The sequence below is a fragment of the Ischnura elegans genome, chromosome 9 (genome assembly GCF_921293095.1).
Source record: "Ischnura elegans chromosome 9, ioIscEleg1.1, whole genome shotgun sequence".
NCBI lineage: Eukaryota > Metazoa > Arthropoda > Insecta > Odonata > Coenagrionidae > Ischnura > Ischnura elegans.
In genome coordinates this window covers 19,039,352-19,058,654 of record NC_060254.1, presented here as the reverse complement: position 1 = coordinate 19,058,654, position 19,303 = coordinate 19,039,352, and the positions used below count along the sequence as shown (strand labels likewise).

The window sequence follows — 19,303 nt, the reverse complement described above, 5'->3', positions numbered from 1 at the left end:
CAAAAAGGTAGATCATGCGAAACAAAACTCCTCCTCATTCTCACAAAGAGAGATTTTTTGCCAAAACCAAAATAAAATATTTCGAAAGGGGCTTTTTGTGAAAAATGAAACAACATTCTCGCATCTTTACTCATATACACTGTCACGGCCATCCATGAAATTATTGCAACTGTAGGATGCCGTGACCGTTCTCTTCACTTTCAGCGGCTCCCAATATGATGAAGTGATAGAGGTACTCGAAACGTATACGACTCAAAATCCACAAGAGAATATGACGTACTACATATTGGAAAGCTTGGAGGAAAACACAATCCGAGCCCGTGTGTCTTTCCGCGGTCTCAATGACGAGTTCCAGGGCAAGGATTTGGACTGGAATGAGCGCATTCGCAACATGAGAGACTACTTGGAGAAGCGCAAGCCAGGTGCCGTGAACTTGAGGAGCACCAGGTATTGCCATCCGGAGAGAGGACACGGGTTGACGTGGCCAAAGACTCCCCAGGGCAGTCGCACGCTTCCCGAAGAGTCTTGTCCGAATGGCGACGACACCGTTGGACCACTTCGGAGTTGCCAGGGTGATTTCTTCGAGGTAAGCATGAAATAAAATACACTTTCTTATACTTTTAAAAGAATTTTAAATACGACTACCAAAAAGGAAAACTGAAATGCACAGGTCGTTCCCCCTGACAAGCCTACCACTGGCGGAGAAAGGTAGGGGTTGCGGAGGCTCCAACCCTCGAAAGCTAAAACTGAAAAAATCATTTCTTCTTTTAACCTTTTAAAATAAAGAATGAAATATTAATGCATTACAGAAACTTACCATGAGGTAAAATTAATAAAAATGTACATTAATGTTTGTTTTAAAAACTGTATTTTTAGGAAATTCAGACGACAATAAGTGTCTCAAACTTTTTGTAACTTCCCGGAGCCCTGCTACTGCTTAGAGGTTAATCCCAAGACCTCATGCCTATCCCCCTTTATCCTTACCCTGTATCTGCCACAGGAATCCACTCAGAACAATAATATCCTTGTTCTCCACTGATTACTGCTTTCGAGTAACATATATTGCTCCAATTTTATGCTGAGATTAGTGATTGATGGTAAATAAAATACTGAGACGATTTTAAATAAAACACTAAGACGGTTCTAGATCAAACACTGACCCGGATATTTTCAAAACGCACATCCTTAAAAACATACTCACAAATGGCATAAATAGCTATTTCATCATAAAAGACACTGCACAAAGCGTGCACCATGGAAGAAGAGACAGTAGCATCAAGTGATAATGGCATAAAGCATGTGATTAAAATAAAAAGATTTTTTCTGAGCAAAGAATGTTAAAACTATTAAAACACTGTTATAATTTTCTTGAAATTTTGGTTTTATAACCTTTACTGTGCTACAACTTGAATGACTTCGACTTGTACCCCTCTATTTTTGATCATAGGTATGCCTTTGTATTTATGTGTGTTGTCACGGGTATAAGGCTTTAAGACATTCAAACCTTATAACTGATGAGCATATTAGTGTAGTGATTGAGCAGGATTGATCTATAGTATTAATACATTGTAATGGTTGAGACCTGTCACAATGTTTTCCCACCCCTTTTTTCCTTGATCCCATCCCTCCCCCCCCTGATTTTGTTTGTGATTCCTGGCACTCATTAGTAAGGACAAGTTCAAGATATCAACTTCACCAAATCTCCCGAGTTTTAACGCATATACGTTTTCCAAAGTTGAAGTAAATTATCAGCGAGGAAGGCCTTGGTTTGACTTCATGCCAATCAAAAGTTCATTTGTGGCCGACTGGTTACTTGAGCAACCGATTCAGTAAGGGGTAATTGGTTGTTACTCGTCCACTGCCGCCCCGAGTATTCACTCGTTGCGCCTTAATCTCTTCAGTGCCAGTATATCATGTATGGTACATCTGATATATTATCATTTCTTCATTTGATATTGTTCCCAAGTACAGAGTGCCGCTTGTGTCGTATTCTATACATTCTGCACTTGAACATACTAAGCCATTTTCCAATTTTCTCTTGAATCTCAGGCGAGGTTGATGAAGAAAGACTCCAGTTTTGGTGTTATTCTACAATGAGTGGCATTGAGAGAGGGGATTTCCATTCATTGATAATATTTTCCTACTGTTTTTATATTATTACAATAACAGGACCTTATATAACATCAATACCCCGCATTTATGCATATTTTATTTTTGTATGCAACCCTTATCTTGTAATTTTTTCATTATTTTTACGCATCATGGGCTATATAAGGGGTTAACATGACTACAATTACAATTTTTAAGTGGGCTACTATTTTTCACTACAATATCTGAAGAGGAATGAGGCAAATGCAATTTTTCTGCCGAAGTACAATTTCAGGTATGAAGAGATTTAAGCAGACGAACGTCACTCGGTAATTTTTGGGTCTATCTTCCACGAATAAGTCGTTAACATAAGGTCACTTAGATGATACTGAGCAAATAATACTCACAATTATAAATGATATTATTTTTCTCTAAAGTGCAATGGAGAACCCAGTTGTATTATTTTTCAACCTCCTGCAGTTTTTTCATAAATTTTTGGCACTACATAAATGTTTTACATTTCCATGCTGTGTTACATACCGTCATCTGCTAAAAAATCTAATCCCAAAAAGGTCAGATACCTTCTGCCTACTCTTCATTTATCTTATGCTCAGATTTAAACCTACCTTTTCTTAAAAATATAGGCATTACTTATGCTACTATAGGTGCTTATGCTACCCAGGTAGTAAATTATCCTTCCTTTCCAGGGCGTTTATTGGGAGCCTTTGCCATCACCAAATGACTCTGGTCTACTCTGTCATAAACCTCCACCACGCTGGGAGCAATTATCAAATTTTAGTCTTCACGTGGAGCAAGGTGATTCCTTCGAAAAGTTTGCGAAGGAAGTGGAAAAATACTCTAATTTATCAGCAATTGAGGTGAGATACCTGGAGTAAGCGTCGTGCCATAATACTGAATGATGTCATTATTTTCCTCAGGTCATGGTACAAGTAAAACTTACAATAAGGATATTTTCCAATTTTTTCTTTTCTCTGCTCCTAAAGCTTACAGTCATTGGAATATGCAATGGAAGCCGTTTATATCTAAATTAACATTCCATATCAGGGGTGGATCCAGGATTTCTTTCTGGGGGGGCACAACCAAGGCCGTATCTAGAATTTTGCTCTGGGGGGGGGCACAAGGATACCTTGTAATACAAAACGAATGCAATGATAATGGACTGTATTATAAATCTTGCATATTTTTTAAGGGTCTGGGGGGGGCACGTGCCCCCTTGCCCCCCCCTCATCCCCTTCCCCCTCCGCCTATGTTCCATATTATTTTTATCAAATCCACAAATGAAAATCAAAGCCGTTCAAAAAACATTACACTCATTAGAGAATTCCATCATAGCGTAAGTTAATTTATTGGCGATTTTATTCCTCCATTAGACCTGATTTCAATATTATCTTTTGATCATGCACAATTCTGTTGATTTCCAGATCAGTATCATCACGGAAGCTTTAACTAGGGTAGCTGAAAATATAAGTGAGGCTTCAAAGTTTTCTCGCCAAGATATTATCTCTGCTCTAACAATTGCTGACACTGTTTTGGACTTAAATCCCATCGAAATCATGGCACCAGACAACGCATCGGGTACCTTAAAAGATCTTCGCTCTGCCACTGAGAAGGTGATGATGGCTGCTGCAACGAAAGATGTTGAGCCTGTTTCTTTGGTGCATGTGTCTGGATTCTCAGCACATCCCGAAGCAGGGGTCAGAGGATTCATGGGTATGAATCAGCATAATGAGAGAAGACTAACTGAAATGTTAATTCAGTTTTCCTTAGGCTTAACCACATATGTATAACAGCCTAATAACAGGACACATTAACAAGCACATGTTATTGTGTGAATGCATGAATAATCAAGAATGGTTTATCACGTGAATCACCCAAACTTGAGGAAATGAATGATCAGAAAGTAATTTGGTTTATAATTTAGTTCATTTGTTTGAATTTGATTCATGTTCAGCGCTGACTAAAGTAACGTTGGGTAATCCTGCAACCGTCTTCAAGGAGAATGATTTGTGGTGAACTAAAGGTGAACTAAATCCTAGAAATTTCGATGCCCAACACTTCAGCTACCCTATGGAAAAGATGCATTTCCTACTTTTAATGCAATTGCTATTGTATCACGAACATTTTATTAAAATTTTTTGAAAAAATAATGGAATTTGGCCATATATAGCACATTAAGAAACTAATTTTCAAGTCAAACATTTTGGTAACGTCATTCCCATTGTGCAAATCTATTTCCTAAAACTTAAATCAATGAAGTGGATATTTATATTTCACTATTTTATAAATTGACATTCACATGATATTAAATGAAAAAATTTTATACTTCAAATTAATATGCGTCATATTTTTTAAGGTTACCAGCAGATGAACGACGATGGGGAAATGACAGTAAATATGACACCTATATTCTGGAATCAAGATATCCAGTATGACAATATGTCAATGGTCGTCATGCTACTAGAGAAGCTTGAATTTGACACTGGCATTACAGCCATTTTGTACCACAAAAACGGTTTATATCCTGTGAAACCATTCGAGTCTTATGAAAATGTCGCCCAAGTTGGCTCAACAGTCGTCATCAGCGCACATCAGATGGATGGAACAAATAACAAATCACCATTAGAATTACTGCTACTTTCCTCAAAAGGTGAGTATGAATGTAAGTACACACTGGTGCCAGTGGTGCAGTGAGGGGGGGGGATTTGGGGGATAAACCCCCCACCCCCATGGCTCGGATAAATTTTTAAGTTTAATCCATTTCACTTAATTGGATTGATATTACTTATAAAATAGTGTGAGTATTAACAAAATATCCCTCAGAAGGCCACAAAACTCACCATTTTGAACCATTTATATGAAAATTTTTCCAGGGGAGGGTACCTGCACCTCACGCTTACCCAGGCAGGTATTCCACACCCTCAGACACCCCAGTGTTTCGTGCCTAAAACCCCCCCTAGTCTTTATTCCTATCCGCACCCCTGACCAGTGCATCTGGGAGAAGAGGGAGAGAGGGAGTTTCATTTGAATAAGAGCTATAATGTTAGAACGTAGGTTTCCGCGGCGATGGTTTGATCTCTGCATTTCTCCAGGGTTTTCTTCCGCGCCTGCTTGTTTGTTGACAACAGTTTCGCTGGCTATCCTGCCAGCGTCTTCAGGTCGAAGGTGTCGGCTGTTGGTTTCTGCCTCGCTCATATATGGATGATAGCTGCACTGTGATTGGCTGTCTGACTGGGCGCTTCTCTCTGATTGGCTCTCTCTTTGATGACTCTTTTCCAGGCGCTGTGAAGGAAGTACTCATCTTCTCTATTGAAATTCAATGGCGTTTTTTGAGTTTCTATTGCTTCCCTAATTTGTCTTGGGAAGTATCAGCACTCCTTAACTATAAGTTTCTTTTCCTCAAATTTGATGTCGTGGCCAGGTTCCGACCATGCATGTCCGGCGATGGCAGAGAGCTGAAATTGTTTGTTATTGGTCGCCCTTTGATGTTCTTTGATCCTCACATGCATGGAGCGGCCAGTTTCCCCTATGTAGGATTTCCCGCAGGAGCAAGGCACCTTGTATACCCCCTTGTACAGTTCTTGAGGAATGATGTCTTTGGGCCCGGGAAGGAAGTCTCTTATCTTGGTCACACAGTTATATCTGGTGACCACATCATGCTTTTTTAATATTCTGGCGATCCTTTCTGACCTTCCAGCAATGAAGGGGATGGTGACGTATAGCTTCCTTGACGAAACTGCCTCTCCATCGTCATCACTCTGGTTTTCTATGGTGGCCTTGCGTCGCTTTTCCTCTTCCTTTGTGGTCCTTTTAAGGACCAATTCTCTCCGATAGCCATTTTTCTGTAGTGCCGTAGTGAGGTGCTTTATCTCCATGGAGAGGGAGTTATCATCGGAGATATTATACGCTCTGTTAATCAAAGTAGCCACTAGTGAGGCCTTCTGACTGGGATGATGGTGCGATGCTGCATTTAGATATCGGTCGGTGTGCGTAAGCTAACCCCTTTCAGGACAGCGATGTGTGTAATTGTCTGTAGTTAATTGTTAAAACTCCCGATATAAAGGCCTCATTGTGCTTTTTTTGTAGGTAATTGAAATAAATAAAAAATAGTTGAAGCAACGGAACTCTGAAGGTGAACAGGTTCCGAAAAAGGCAAAGATGGTGGGATGGGCCGGTCAGGTAATGGCTATGACATTTTGGCTTGCATGCGGAATAATCTACATCCATTGATTTGAAAAGAGAATTGTGACAATGGAAGAGTAATATGCATCATTATTGGACCAAAAGAGAAAAAGTTCCTCCTTCAACAAGACAATATGCGGTTGCACACCTCTGCAGTGTATTGGCCATAATTATGTAATTAAATTTCCAATTATTCACTGTATTCATAATTTTTTACCCTCAGCGACTTTTACTCGTTTCCCAAATCAAAGAAATAGCTTTACAAATAAAGTTTTGCGTCTATGGAGTAACTCAAAATAATGCCTTTAATGAGGAGATCCCGAAATTTTACTTTTTCAACGGCTTAAAATGCTTAGAAAAATGCTGTTAAAAATTTACAGAGCTGAAAGGAGACAATGTTGAAAAATGAGCAAAACTTGACCCAAAATTATTATTTTTTTTCTGCCTTTTTCTAAAGACTTATTAACCTGGATCCGCCCAAAATATTTTTTTTGAGATTAATAATTCATATTCTAGGGGAACGGTAAGGGTCTCATTTTTACTACATTCTGAAAATATTTCGTTGATCGGTTGTGTAGTTTCCGAGATACAGGCTGTGACATAAATGTCACATTGGGCGGATCTGTTGTCTTTTGGTGCAAGGTAATATTTCCCCAGAAAAAGCAAATATTTTTCGCATTTGAGCTGCACTGTTCATTTAAATGATAAAAAACGCTAGAAAAACATATTATTAATTACGTACACTATTTTCAAGCTTTTGTTTGAATTTAAAGTAAATTGTTTAAAAATTTAGCAATAATTTTCAGTTCCATTGCCCGCGATTCATAAATTTTTCGATGTAAATTGTGATTTTTTAAGATGTAGAAGTGTTTTGGATTTTTTCAATGCTATTTCACAAGTTTGGGGTATATTTAAATTTATAATGTTTATATTATAAACTTGTCAAATACACATCAAGAAAAATTATTTTAAATTTATGTATAAATTTAAGTTTTCGGCAGTAGTGTTATGAAATTACAGAACCTTGAATTGACACAATCAATGGATTTGTTGAAGGTACATTTAAATAATATTTTTACATGGCTAATAAGTAAAATAGTTGAAAATGCATTTCCCAATTTTGGAAAATACATAGAATAAATATACATATTTGAAAAATATTCTCACAACATATAAGGGTGTAATACCTTATAAAATTGAATTAAATTTGAATCAATTTGTTTCATATAAACTTAAGATTGCTTTAGAGTTCAATGCCGGTGTATACGTACCATTTTGAGTGGTAAGTAGTAAAGCAATATTTGTCCATATTTCATGCATCGCATGCAGTGCATTTGACGGAAGCGCAATGTTCTCCAGCACGGCGACGCAATCTTTTGAGACTAATTGATCATTAGCATCGTAACATATTTCACTGTCTGCCTCTGTTGAAAATGAAGTAGTACGGCGGCTATACTTGCCTTTGCATCTATGTATGGTCAGTAATGTTTGCATTATTACACGCCTGATCTCTAATTGTGACATGCAATGACCAGATTTCGCTCGTGAACAGATTGTGATCAGCTTCAGATTGTGAACAGCTACTTCCAAAAGTCAAGGAAAATATTCCACCATTACCACCAAAACTGACTGTCCTCCGCCGAATGAATTACATGCAAGGATGGATACCAAAATACTCCACAATCATACTCCTGCCAAAAGAGTTTTTTCAGTGGGAAAAATCGCTCTGAAACGTTCTTTCAATTTAGTGATCTACGGCGAAGCTACCACAATTTGTCTATTATGTCGGGCATCGTATTGTCTGCACAGTGAAGGTATCTACTCATCACAAAAAACCTATTCCTTCGCTAGGCTACGGTAACCATTGAGTTGTGAGCACCCCCAGAATCTTCCCAGGAGCATCGCTTGGATGGAAACCAGTTACAACCTCATAACAGTAAAATCCCAATGAAAATTTTCATCTCCTCTTTACTGATACTAGAAGATGAAAAAACAATAGAAGTAGTATAATTATCTAATTCTGCCATGAGAAAAAAGAATGTCATCCGAAAAAACTATTTAAAAAATTTCTACACCTAATTTTTCCCTCTATTCAGGAAGATCTGTTTCGGGGAATAACCTATTTCTTACAAAATGACCTTCTTGTCGCAAATTGGCAGCTTCTCTTTTTACTTTTTTCTATTGGAGAAGTGATGTAAGCTTCGTTGACTTCGAATCCTTTTCCTTACATCTTACTGGTACCGAAATACTTCAGGACTTCTCTTGAAATTCATTAGTATTATCATTATCAAGCTGCAAAACAAGCTCCACTCTTGCCCGAAGTTGTCTTCCCGTTAAATTTTCCACAAGTCCACCAGCCTGGTCATCTGCAATGTCCTCATCAGTGACAATTTCTGCTTCTGGTAGCTCAAGGTATATTGTACTTCGTCAAAGTCTTCGTTTTCCGGAAGCTATTTGGCTTCACACAGTGTAATATCTCTGAGCTATCGATATCCCTAATATTAAAAAATTTAATTCAAAAGTAATTACCGGAATAAAAGTTAATAAATGCAAATTTATCGACTAATTGATAAATAATACGTCTTTTGGCGGGAATACGAAGGAAAAAACGTTGAAAATGGAATAAATTCTAACTAGAGCACAAAATTCGAAACTTTGAAGATTTGCATAGGGATCCGCCCAATGTGACATTTATGTCACAGTAACATTTATCAGAGTATATTACAGAAATGGAAAGCAAAACCAAACATATTAATGTATTATTAATAATTTTGTTTCATTATGTTGATACATACCAAAAATTGTCGCTGTAGCGCATATAATTAATGAAAAAATTAAATATTTACACAAAGCGAACGTCCATTTTTAGTGTCTAGGGAAGGCGCATAAGTACCAGGGGTACTAAGAGGATAGGTCTTCACTCTCACTTGACAATTCTTACCTTGAATTGAAGCACTTAGCTTCCTCTTTCTTATAAGGTATAAAACACAACAATATACCGTGCCCGAACGATGCAAGAGCCATTACAGTGGAGCGATACAGGGTGTGACATTTATGTTACATTGGGCGGATCCAGGTTAAACAACCCTCATATAATGTAATTTACAGAGAGTCGGCGTCCATATTTAATTTCCGTGTCACACGCATCTCTTTCCGCCATCGGACTTATTGCGACCGGCTTCAAAAATCAAATAATAGGTGGATAAATTGTTGCAAGCTTTGCCAACGTATTTGTGATGACTCAGCAACAAAAAGGAGTGCGCATTTTATACAGGAGCCTCATATGCTCAGAATTGTAGGATTTAGCCATATGGCTACGGTGGGTGGAAAAAGGTAAACAGATTCATCTGCAAGTCCACAGTATGTGGGAACATTCTACAAGTGAAACTTTATTTTATGTAGAAGGGGACTCTAAACCTGAACCCCATAATTGACGTGCCACAAGGCGCTCTACCACATAAGCTGCCACCACTGGCATCTAGGTTACTAGTTGTTCTCATCCATCATCTCATTGGCTCATATCACTGCACTTCCTTCTATCTGATTTTCCTCCTGTTTGAGATAACACTCTATGCCATACTGTCAACAGCCTGAGATACCATGACTCCTAATCGGAAAGGGAAAAATTTTAAATTTTAGGAAAACTTTTAGGCCTCTGGCCGTAGAAATAAAATTATCTGTCTTGGAAAAAATTCTGGAGGTGAGACATTGATCTCATCCAATTACGTTTTAGAGAGGGGAGAAAGGAAGAGGATAATTACCAATGGGCTAGTTGTCTTTTAAAGGGATGTATGGAGGACAGTCGCCGAAAGGGAAAAAATTCCCGGGTTGGTGGTCTGATGCACCCAAAGCTTCCCCCTGGCTACGTGCCTGGCTTAATAGCAGGTTACGTGATAGAGCAGTTGGAACAAATTCGGAAGATAGGGCTTTGTATGCTGACCTAATAAGATGATATTTAATCTATGAAATTATTGCACATCTCATCATCTCATCATGACCTAATAAGATGATATTTAATCTATGAAATTATTGCACACCTCATCATCTCATCATGACCTAATAAGATGATATTTAATCTATGAAATTATTGCACATCTTATCATCATCATCATAAGCCAATAATCCTAAGATTGCTTTGATGCAGCTCTCCATTTCTCTCTCCTATGCGCTAACCTTCTCATAGCAATGTATTTATTCTCTTTTTCTCCATTTATAACCTGTCCTATGTAACTCATTCGGGGCCGTCCCTTGCCCTTCTGCCCTTCAACCTGTCCTTCAACGATTGTCTTCATCAGGCCATCACGCCTCAAAATGTGGTCAACTAAGTTGTCCCGTCTTCTGCTTAAGGTTTTTAGGAGGCTTCTCTTTTCTCCCACTATTCTTAGGACTACCTCATTGATGGTCATGGTCAATCCATTTTATCTTCATCATTTTTTGGTAGCGCCACGTATCGAATGCTTCCACTCTTCACTGCTCATTGCACATCAATGCTGGGGATTTGCTTTTCACTTTCAGGTCTGTACAAGGAGGCAGAAACTAGCAAATGCGTGTTCTGGAAGGAGAGTGCTCGTAATTGGACGGATGAGGGATGCAGGCCTGTGTGCGACCCCCGCCTGGTACCACCAGACATGCTCGGATGTATCTGCCACCACCTGACCGACTTTGCTTTGCTTGTGTCCCTACCACCTAAGAATGCCGAGTGGGAAATAGACGATGCCCAGATCTCAACGGTCCACATCGTCTGCTCTTCAATCTCCCTGGTTTGCCTCCTGGCGATATTCCTCTTTGCTGCACTGTGCCCGAGTTGGCGCAAGTCCCTGTATATAAAGATCAACCTGAACCTCAGTGCCTCAGTGGCCCTCTCGCTGACAATATGTGTCGTCGAAGAGATTCGAAGGAAGGCCATCCACGAATGCGGCCAATCAATATCCTGCATCGCCCTCGGAGGTTTTCAGCACTACTTCATGGTTGCCTCATTCTGCTGGGTTGCAGTGGTCTCTGTCTTCCTGGCCTCGCAAGTCCACCCGAACAACGTGCTGCGGGTATGTCACTTATACATTTTATTATTGGACAAGGCAAAACCGTTTACAGAATGCACCACAAACCACGTGGAAGTTTGTTTCAGCCGATGTGGGTTCATAAAAAGCAATCATGCAAATCTTACATATAAATTACATTATACATATATATATATATTTTTCATTGCAGGAGCCGCAAGATTCATTTTAGCAATTTCTTTGTTAAAGATTGTAGGCGTTTATTACACACGAAACGACAACTTTTGCATGCATTGACGGCATTCAAGATGGGGTCTGAGTGACATACGCTTTGGTTCAAGTTTCAATGGGTTATTTTGTGAATCTTACCACAATCTGATGCCAACTTTTGGAGATCTTTCCAAAGAATTTTAGTAAAACTAATCAAAGGTGGAGGAAGTACGTAAACGGGTACTAAGAGTCTTTTTTATTATTTTGATTATATTTTCTGTGGCCAATCGACTGCTTTTCCAACTGTATCAATCTTCATAAAATAAAACAGATTGCTAGTAGCACGCCACCCAGGGGAAGTATATTATTCTTTAGTAGTTCTGCAACATTTAAATTATAATGATCACATCAGAGACCACCTGGTCATAAAACCATAAGGCTGGGTTACTATGAGGCAAGCTCAGGATAGAACTGATGAGATGCCTCAAGAAATCAAAATAAATTATCACGAAGTTTAAATATAGCACACAAAATATAAGAGAAGTATTCTAGGAAAGAAATAGGAAAACTACACTGTATACTTGCAATGTGTGTGGCTCTGGTGCTAATAATAGTTGGAGAGCATTTACCGGTCACAGCTGTAAAAGGTTCCTCCAACATATGGGAATGCTTCATTATGTAAGCACAAATATGTACATACATGTATAAGTAACTAATAGTCAATCAATGCCAAACCCTAGAGGTGACTATGGGTGCTGTATTTACACCATTAAGTGTGGGAGCGGGCCTCTTGGGCCACCCCTGTCATAATCATTCGGGAGGAGAATACTATGTATTAGCAATGCCTAGCATTGGTTTGGCCCCAATGCTGAGTATAACATGGCAGCAGCCATCATTTTAAGTGCATTAGGCTGGGAGCCACTGGAGACTCGGAGGCTGCGTGCTAGGCTTAGATTGCTTGAACTATTGAGAATGGATATCTTTAAGAGCGACACGGAGAACATAATATTAGACCCACACTATATTTCCAGGTCCGTTAGAAGCCATAAATTAAGAGAGATGTTTTGCCGAACGGATAGATATGGGAAATCGTTTTTCCCCCGAACCATAAAGGACTTTAATAAATGCTAGTCCCAACTTCGTTAGAGCACTTCATTTTTATGTGTAAACAGCTGGTGTCCTAACACCCCCTGCCACACGCCTTTTAGGCGGCTTGGGGGGTATTATGTGTAGATAACCTTGGTGACAAGAGGCAATTATAAGTTCACTTGAAGAATATTTGTCAAATTCACTGATCATTTCTACAATCTAACGATTTGATTGTTGGATCATTCTTCCTCATAGAATGGTCCTCCAAGATCGTTAGAAAATTAATTAAGTAAGCTTGGTTTCGCTGTTATTAGGACCCGCCCGCCTTGTGACGGTGCGGGAATCCTCATCCCTTCCTTTCCTTCCCTATCCCCTCCCAGGAGGCGTCCTCGGGCTCCTATCGCGGCGGCGCCTCCTTCCTTGTTCCTTCCAGTCCTCCCCCTTGTGCGGTGCAGAGGTGATAAGCTAACGCTTCAGACCTCGGCCCAGGAGTGTAACCCGCGAGCCCGCCCTAGGGTTTCCTATCCACTGATGATTTCTACATTTGGGATATATGTACCTCTGATTGTGAGTACATTTGGTGCGTTCTCTGCCTGATAGTTCTTAAGGCCGTTTTACACGGTACATACACGGAATTGCGCAGTCTGACGTACGTGCGAAGGCGCAATCAAAATTGCGTCGTGTAAAGCGGTGAATTGCTAGAACACATGCGAGAATGCGTGGATGCGAGAATGCGTGGATGCGAGACGGCAAAATAGCCCCTGTTCTAATTTTGTTCATACATTCGCGCAATTCCACGCCATTTTAGAAATTAATGCAGCTCTAACCTGCGCAATTCCGTGTATCGTGTAAAACGGCCTTTAGCAATAATTTAAGATGATGGATTGAAATTAGATGGTGGAGTAGAATCGTTGTAAGGTCACATTAATTAATTTAAAGCAAGGATACCCTATGATATTTTAATATGCAATAATAATAGTATAAGTGATTAAGTATCGTATTGTTCCAAGGCCAAGCCCTCGAGCATGATTCATTTCACTGATTCAGACAACCTAATTTTTTCTTTATCCTCCAAGTTTAAGGGAAGTGACCTGGCTCTGAGGCTGACATGCAAATGCAGATTTATGTATTTTTTCATCTTTCTCAATGTTCCGTTTCAGACAAGAATGACCCACCTCCTGCTTCGTTCGTCCATAATTGGCTGGGGCCTTCCAGTGATCCCTGTTGCTGTCAGTATGGGCATTGACACACGGCTCTATATCCACCGTCCTGGCACAGCCTTCTGCTTCCCTGATGGAAATGCCTTTTATTTCGGCGTGCTGACACCCACGGCTGCTGCCATGTTCACGACAATCGTGGCTTTCGCATTCATCATTTGGGCGATCTTCTGCTACAAAAGCCCCATTCCTGTCATATCCACTAAACCAAAACTCCTCCGCCGATTCTGCTCAGCATTCATCTTGTTGTTTTCCCTTGGATTCTACTGGGTGATTGCTCTGCCCCTCCAGCTGCTCATGTGGAAGCCGACAGCGTACCGATATTTCAGACTATTTGTCGCCTCCACGGTGGTAATGCAAGGGACATCGCAGTTTTTGCTGCTCATCGTCTTAAAGAAAAGCGCTCGAATGAGACTGTCCCAGCGATTGTCAACAATAGGCTCCAATCTCCGGAGTTCTTTGTCGTCATCAAAGAAACACAAAGTGAGCAAATATAAATAAAGGCGGCAAGTTCATATGCTACCTATCTCCTGGTAACACTACGGAAAAAATGGATTATTCCAACAACCTATGGGATTAAAAGCAGTGCTAACCTGATTTATGTGATATGCATCAATATTGCTCATTAATTTAAGAATCTTGAACTTAGGCACAGATTCACCAAAGCTATCTCTTACATTCCTGAATCAATTGTCAATCATTTATGAGATTCACATCCCAGCCACTGCAATGATGGCTATTGGATATCGCGGCTGATATCCATGGGCATCTATTTGATGTCCTCTGGACTTCCAATGGATGTACAAATGTCCCATTTGTGGACATCCATAGGATATCTTTTTCAGAATTTTATAAGGATTTGGCAATTATTTCAGATAATATGTAATTGATTCGTCAGCCTCTTGGTGAATAGATTATTGAAATCCGTATTTCCCAGATTTTATATTCAATATATTGAGGACCATTTTCACCAATTGGATTTATACATACATGATGAAACATACAGGAAACATTCTGTATACATCATGTTTGTATACAATTGTAAACAGTGTATACTATTTTATACAGTGCATACAATCGTATGCAAACTGTATACACTGTATACAATTTGTGTACAGTAATTCAAAGGAGTTGCCCAAAAAATAAGTCAGAAAATCAACTGAGTTAGGGACCAAAACAATGTTCCACAATCAAGAGTGGAATGCTTCCAAAGATCATGATTTGCATTTTAAACAACAATCTTGGAGATCCATGGACGCTAGTCATTCAGTGCCGCGTGGACTCAGATTACCTGAGCCGAAAATTTTGCAGTTATAAATTTTATGTTGTCATTAGTTGCTTTATTCACATTATACTCAGTGTAGAAAGATTTTATAAAAACTTATTAAAATAAAGGTGTCAGAAGATAAAAGAGAACATGATACTTTTATGAAAGGATTATTCAAAAAGGTCATTTTTGAGGTTTTTTTTATAGATTTTTGTTGCAGTTTCAACGAATAAATTCACTAAATAGATATTGAAGAACCTTAATACTTTTTTAATTCTATCAGCTATTTACATACTATGAAAATTCTTAATTTCCATTTTATTTTTTTCTTACGAAATTGCAATTTTTATTAAGCTTTTTTTTGTAGTTTTAAAGTGCTGGAAAAGCGTCAAACTTCATTTTTAGGCATGTAATTTCCTAAAATTTTTGGGGGGTGGACCCCAAAATTCCCTAGCAAGGAGGGGCCCATCATGAGCCCCAGCCAAGGACCCCCAATCACCACAGACCCCCCTGGGGATATTCATCATGGTCGGAAGAAAATGTTCTGCAAGAATTAGACAATCCTGAAAAGGACCTCTGGCAAGAATGAGAAGCAGATGAAGGTCGTTATTTTGGGGAGCGATTCCTTGCTTACTGCAATAACTTGATATTATGCAATCTCTCAGTGATGATGCATCTGAGGCCTGATAAATGTAGACAAATGACTTTTAGATGCGTATCAACTGTAATCTATCATCAAACATCTAATATAATCTATATTTATCAACTGTAAAATGTGGTTACAATTTGAACTCTCATTATTGGTCCAATTTTGTATGCTTTTCATTTTAACCAATCACTCATGTCACCGAATATAACACTTTTATAGCTGTGATATTTTTCCCTATCCTTTTAAAGTGATCATGGATAAATCTGTGCATTCACAAAATTAGGAATCCTTGCATATGATATGATATCTCAGATTGCAGTGCATTTAGGACATGAAAGGTGTTTAAAAAATAATTTCCTAATTTTAAAACTCCATATTTATTGACGAAGGGCATGATACAAATAAATGAGGTGAATTTCTTGATACTAACAAATTCTTGAATTTATAATGAAGCTATTACAACTACTCTATCTGTCCACCAGCAGCAATGATAATGGCATCTGAACAATGGTGGATCACGAGAGGATTTGCGGAGGAAGAGGGATGGCCAACCTCCCTGGTAATTTCCGCAAAAATTTTAAAAGATATTAATATTTAAGGTGGCTCTTTAATAGATATTTTAATTTCACTAGCTCAAAAAGCAATCTTTAAAAATAATGAATGAATATTTAAAAACCACTCATCTTGGTATATCAGAATCCAGAGGTACCATAGCTGAGAAGTATTACAAACCACCTAAGCACTGTAAAAAGTAATGATTGGGCTCCCCCAAAACAACAACCCTACATCTGGATTACATGAGCATAAGTCATCATAAACATTGCACAATAAATCTGTGTTTAGAGTGGAGCTGTTCTTCAGCCCTTTGATGCTGCTAGATAAATGGGATATAAATACACTTTCCTACCCATATACCCAAAAAATATTTCATGACGTGTAATCATGGAGGCCAAGGATTCAGGGCTGTGTTTTGGGGTGCCATTAATCCTATTGGACATTGAGGCATATTTCTTCTGACCTACTCTAGACTGAGAATACATACATATAAACAAAAATCAAACACATTTTGCTATTACTTCAGGCCACACTGATTAAACACCACACATTTATTTACCAATTCATCCATCCCATTTACCTTTCCTAATTTTTACCCTAAATAATCAAGTCAAATTAACATCCTATATTTTTAATTATAGGGCCCTCTTCACATGAAAAATCTGTTTTTAAATCAGAGTCACAAATAAGAGGCTTGTTTTGCTATCGCATCACTTGCTAGAGGCACTTATCCAGATAACATAATATCAATTAATAACGTGAAATAGTTTTGGTGATTTTTGTAACCTTTCCCTCCCTCCATCGTGGGGAGATGTGGTAAGATTTGGTTCAACCTCCCCCCCCTCTAATCGCATGCTAGATTAATAAAATGCATATTTTTAGAACAAATGTCTGAGATGTATGTACTTGAATGCAGTATATTACTTAAAGAAAATAATTTGCTTAGTTGTTTTTATTTAATTCTTGTTACAACCTGCACAGTTTTGGGGGAGTGTGGTAGCATACTGGGCAGAGTGCTTGGCTGCTGATCACCGGCTCCTGGGTTCAAATCCTGGGTGAAGCCTTCCGATGACGCTCCCAAACCAAACCCTTGAAGTAGGTATGAGGAGGCCCAAAGAAAGACACTGGCCCCATACACTGAATGTGTGATATTCGCTCACCTGCAGGTTTGGTTGGGGTGAGATCTACCATCATGTAATCATGTCAACCTTGGTGTAAAAATACTAAATAAATACATACAAATATTTAAGACTGCTAAAAATTTGTGCATTTGATCTCGTGCTAATTATGAAACCCCAAGACTTCTTTTTACAGAAACCTCTGCTTTACCAATGTTAAATAGCAATTGTTCCTGGTAGCTCTTCCTGGATAAGCAGGTTAAGGGCTATGCATAGCATACTATGATACATTGAAGCATTTACCAGACCACAATAAATATTAGTGTTCAATGTAGCTGATTTAGCCATTTCATAATTTCAGAGTAGGTATTTCACTCAATATTATCCAGTTTTTGCCCAATTCTATAAGATTTCTCCCAGAAAAAGGTTATTTGTATTTTTCTGACACCACCCCTCTCCCCTGCATGATATTGGTTGAAATTTGGCTGAACCCACTCCCCCCTAAATGCCTAATATTGGATAATAATGGATGTCCACAAACTTACCTGAAATATTCACCCTAGTTGCTACCTCTAGCCTTTCCTTCTTAATGATGCATCTCCTTGAGTACCGCTCATTATGGTAAATTTTAAATTACCAAGCACTTAATTTTTTCACTATGGAGTGAGGTGGGGGGCAGATTGGATGTTCTCCCATAATTTGTAGAAATATGGAAAGGACGGAAATCATTAAGTTGGCTCTCCAATGTTGATTTTCATTTCAACAGCTCAACAATAGATATTTAAAAATAATTGATGAATATCTTAACAGTGCTTGCCCAAGCATATCAGACCCCAGACATATTATGTATTGCTACGAGATAAATAAGCAGCGGATACAGAAAAAATACTCAATGGGGGCACAAAAGATATCGTGAGCCGTCTTTAATTGCAGTCATTTAATATTTCATTCAGTCAGTTTTTGAAATAAATATAACTGTCTGATTACATGCTTTTGCTTTGAACTCCAATATAATGATCCTGTTGCTAGCTCTTTCCTATTATATATTCCTCCTCTGCTAAAACAATTTTCGACTCGATATCCTTACTGTTGTGGCATTTTTCCTCTAATCTTCTACCCAAATAGTTGAATAATAGTTGAATTAATTAGCATCTTTTTCTGTCTTAGTAAATAGCTCTGGTTCACCACATTAGAAGTGTCTAACGAAGTTATGATGTTTTCGTCAGCTTAAGTTGCGGGAACGATCATTTCTGCTGCTTGGAGCGACACACTGGTCCTTGCATGTACCTCTCCCATAGTTCAGTTCTACGGTAGCAGAAGGTCCAGGTTGATTTTAGTCCTTAATTTTCATTTCATTAGGAACTTAGAGACAGAAATCGGCTGATTTCCTGTCCGTTAAATTTCCTTCGGATGAATTGATGAAGAAAATTTTTGATGCTTTTTTCCATTCAAGGATTGGCGATATTGATTCAGTCAGTGCTCTCCATCTATTCCTTTTTTAGTTTTTTTTCTCAATTGTCGTGTTTCTTTAGTATTCAATCCAACAGTTATCATCTTTGGTTTGATCCGCTGGTCTTTCAAAATGCTTCTTCATTGGGGGAAGCTTATGTTCCTTCTTGTCCTTAAAGGCATAATTCTTGCATAGTTTCAAATGTTCCCTGAAAATTTTTAGAGTTTTGTTTTCAATGTAACCCTTCTTTTGGTATATTTGCATTTTTGCGTAAGTTTTAGTACTTCCTATGGTGCTGCAAAATCCACTTAGTCACACACATTATGGAAAAGTAGCACCTCTTCAAAGTTCACACACTTTTCTAGCCACTCCAGAGACCTCTTCATAGACCATAGGCTCCTTGCCTGCATTCTCGGATCTAAAAATATGGGGAACAATAGAAGAATATTTCATCACTTCTCTC

The 19,303-nt window shown here is 38.6% G+C and overlaps 1 protein-coding gene across 1 annotated transcript; it reads left to right on the top strand.

The window, feature by feature from the left end:
• Nucleotides 1-271: 271 nt before the first annotated feature.
• LOC124165901 (adhesion G-protein coupled receptor G6-like) lies at nucleotides 272-15,211 on the top strand. The gene is made up of 5 exons (XM_046543441.1): nucleotides 272-586; nucleotides 3,531-3,819; nucleotides 4,463-4,756; nucleotides 10,804-11,330; nucleotides 13,745-15,211. The coding sequence occupies exons 1-5, from the start codon at nucleotides 272-274 to the stop codon at nucleotides 14,300-14,302; spliced, it is 1,983 nt and encodes a 660-aa protein (XP_046399397.1). The 3' UTR covers nucleotides 14,303-15,211.
• The last annotated feature ends 4,092 nt before the right edge of the window (nucleotides 15,212-19,303 follow it).

What these genes read in the sequence shown, in the direction of transcription:
- LOC124165901 (XM_046543441.1), top strand. Translation starts at nt 272, where the DNA reads ATGACGTACTACATATTGGAAAGCTTGGAGGAAAACACAATCCGAGCC. An exon ending in AGGGGTCAGAGGATTCATGG is followed by an intron (nt 3,820 to 4,462) that starts GTATGAATCAGC and finishes ATATTTTTTAAG; the next exon opens with GTTACCAGCAGATGAACGAC. An exon ending in ACTGCTACTTTCCTCAAAAG is followed by an intron (nt 4,757 to 10,803) that starts GTGAGTATGAAT and finishes TTTCACTTTCAG; the next exon opens with GTCTGTACAAGGAGGCAGAA.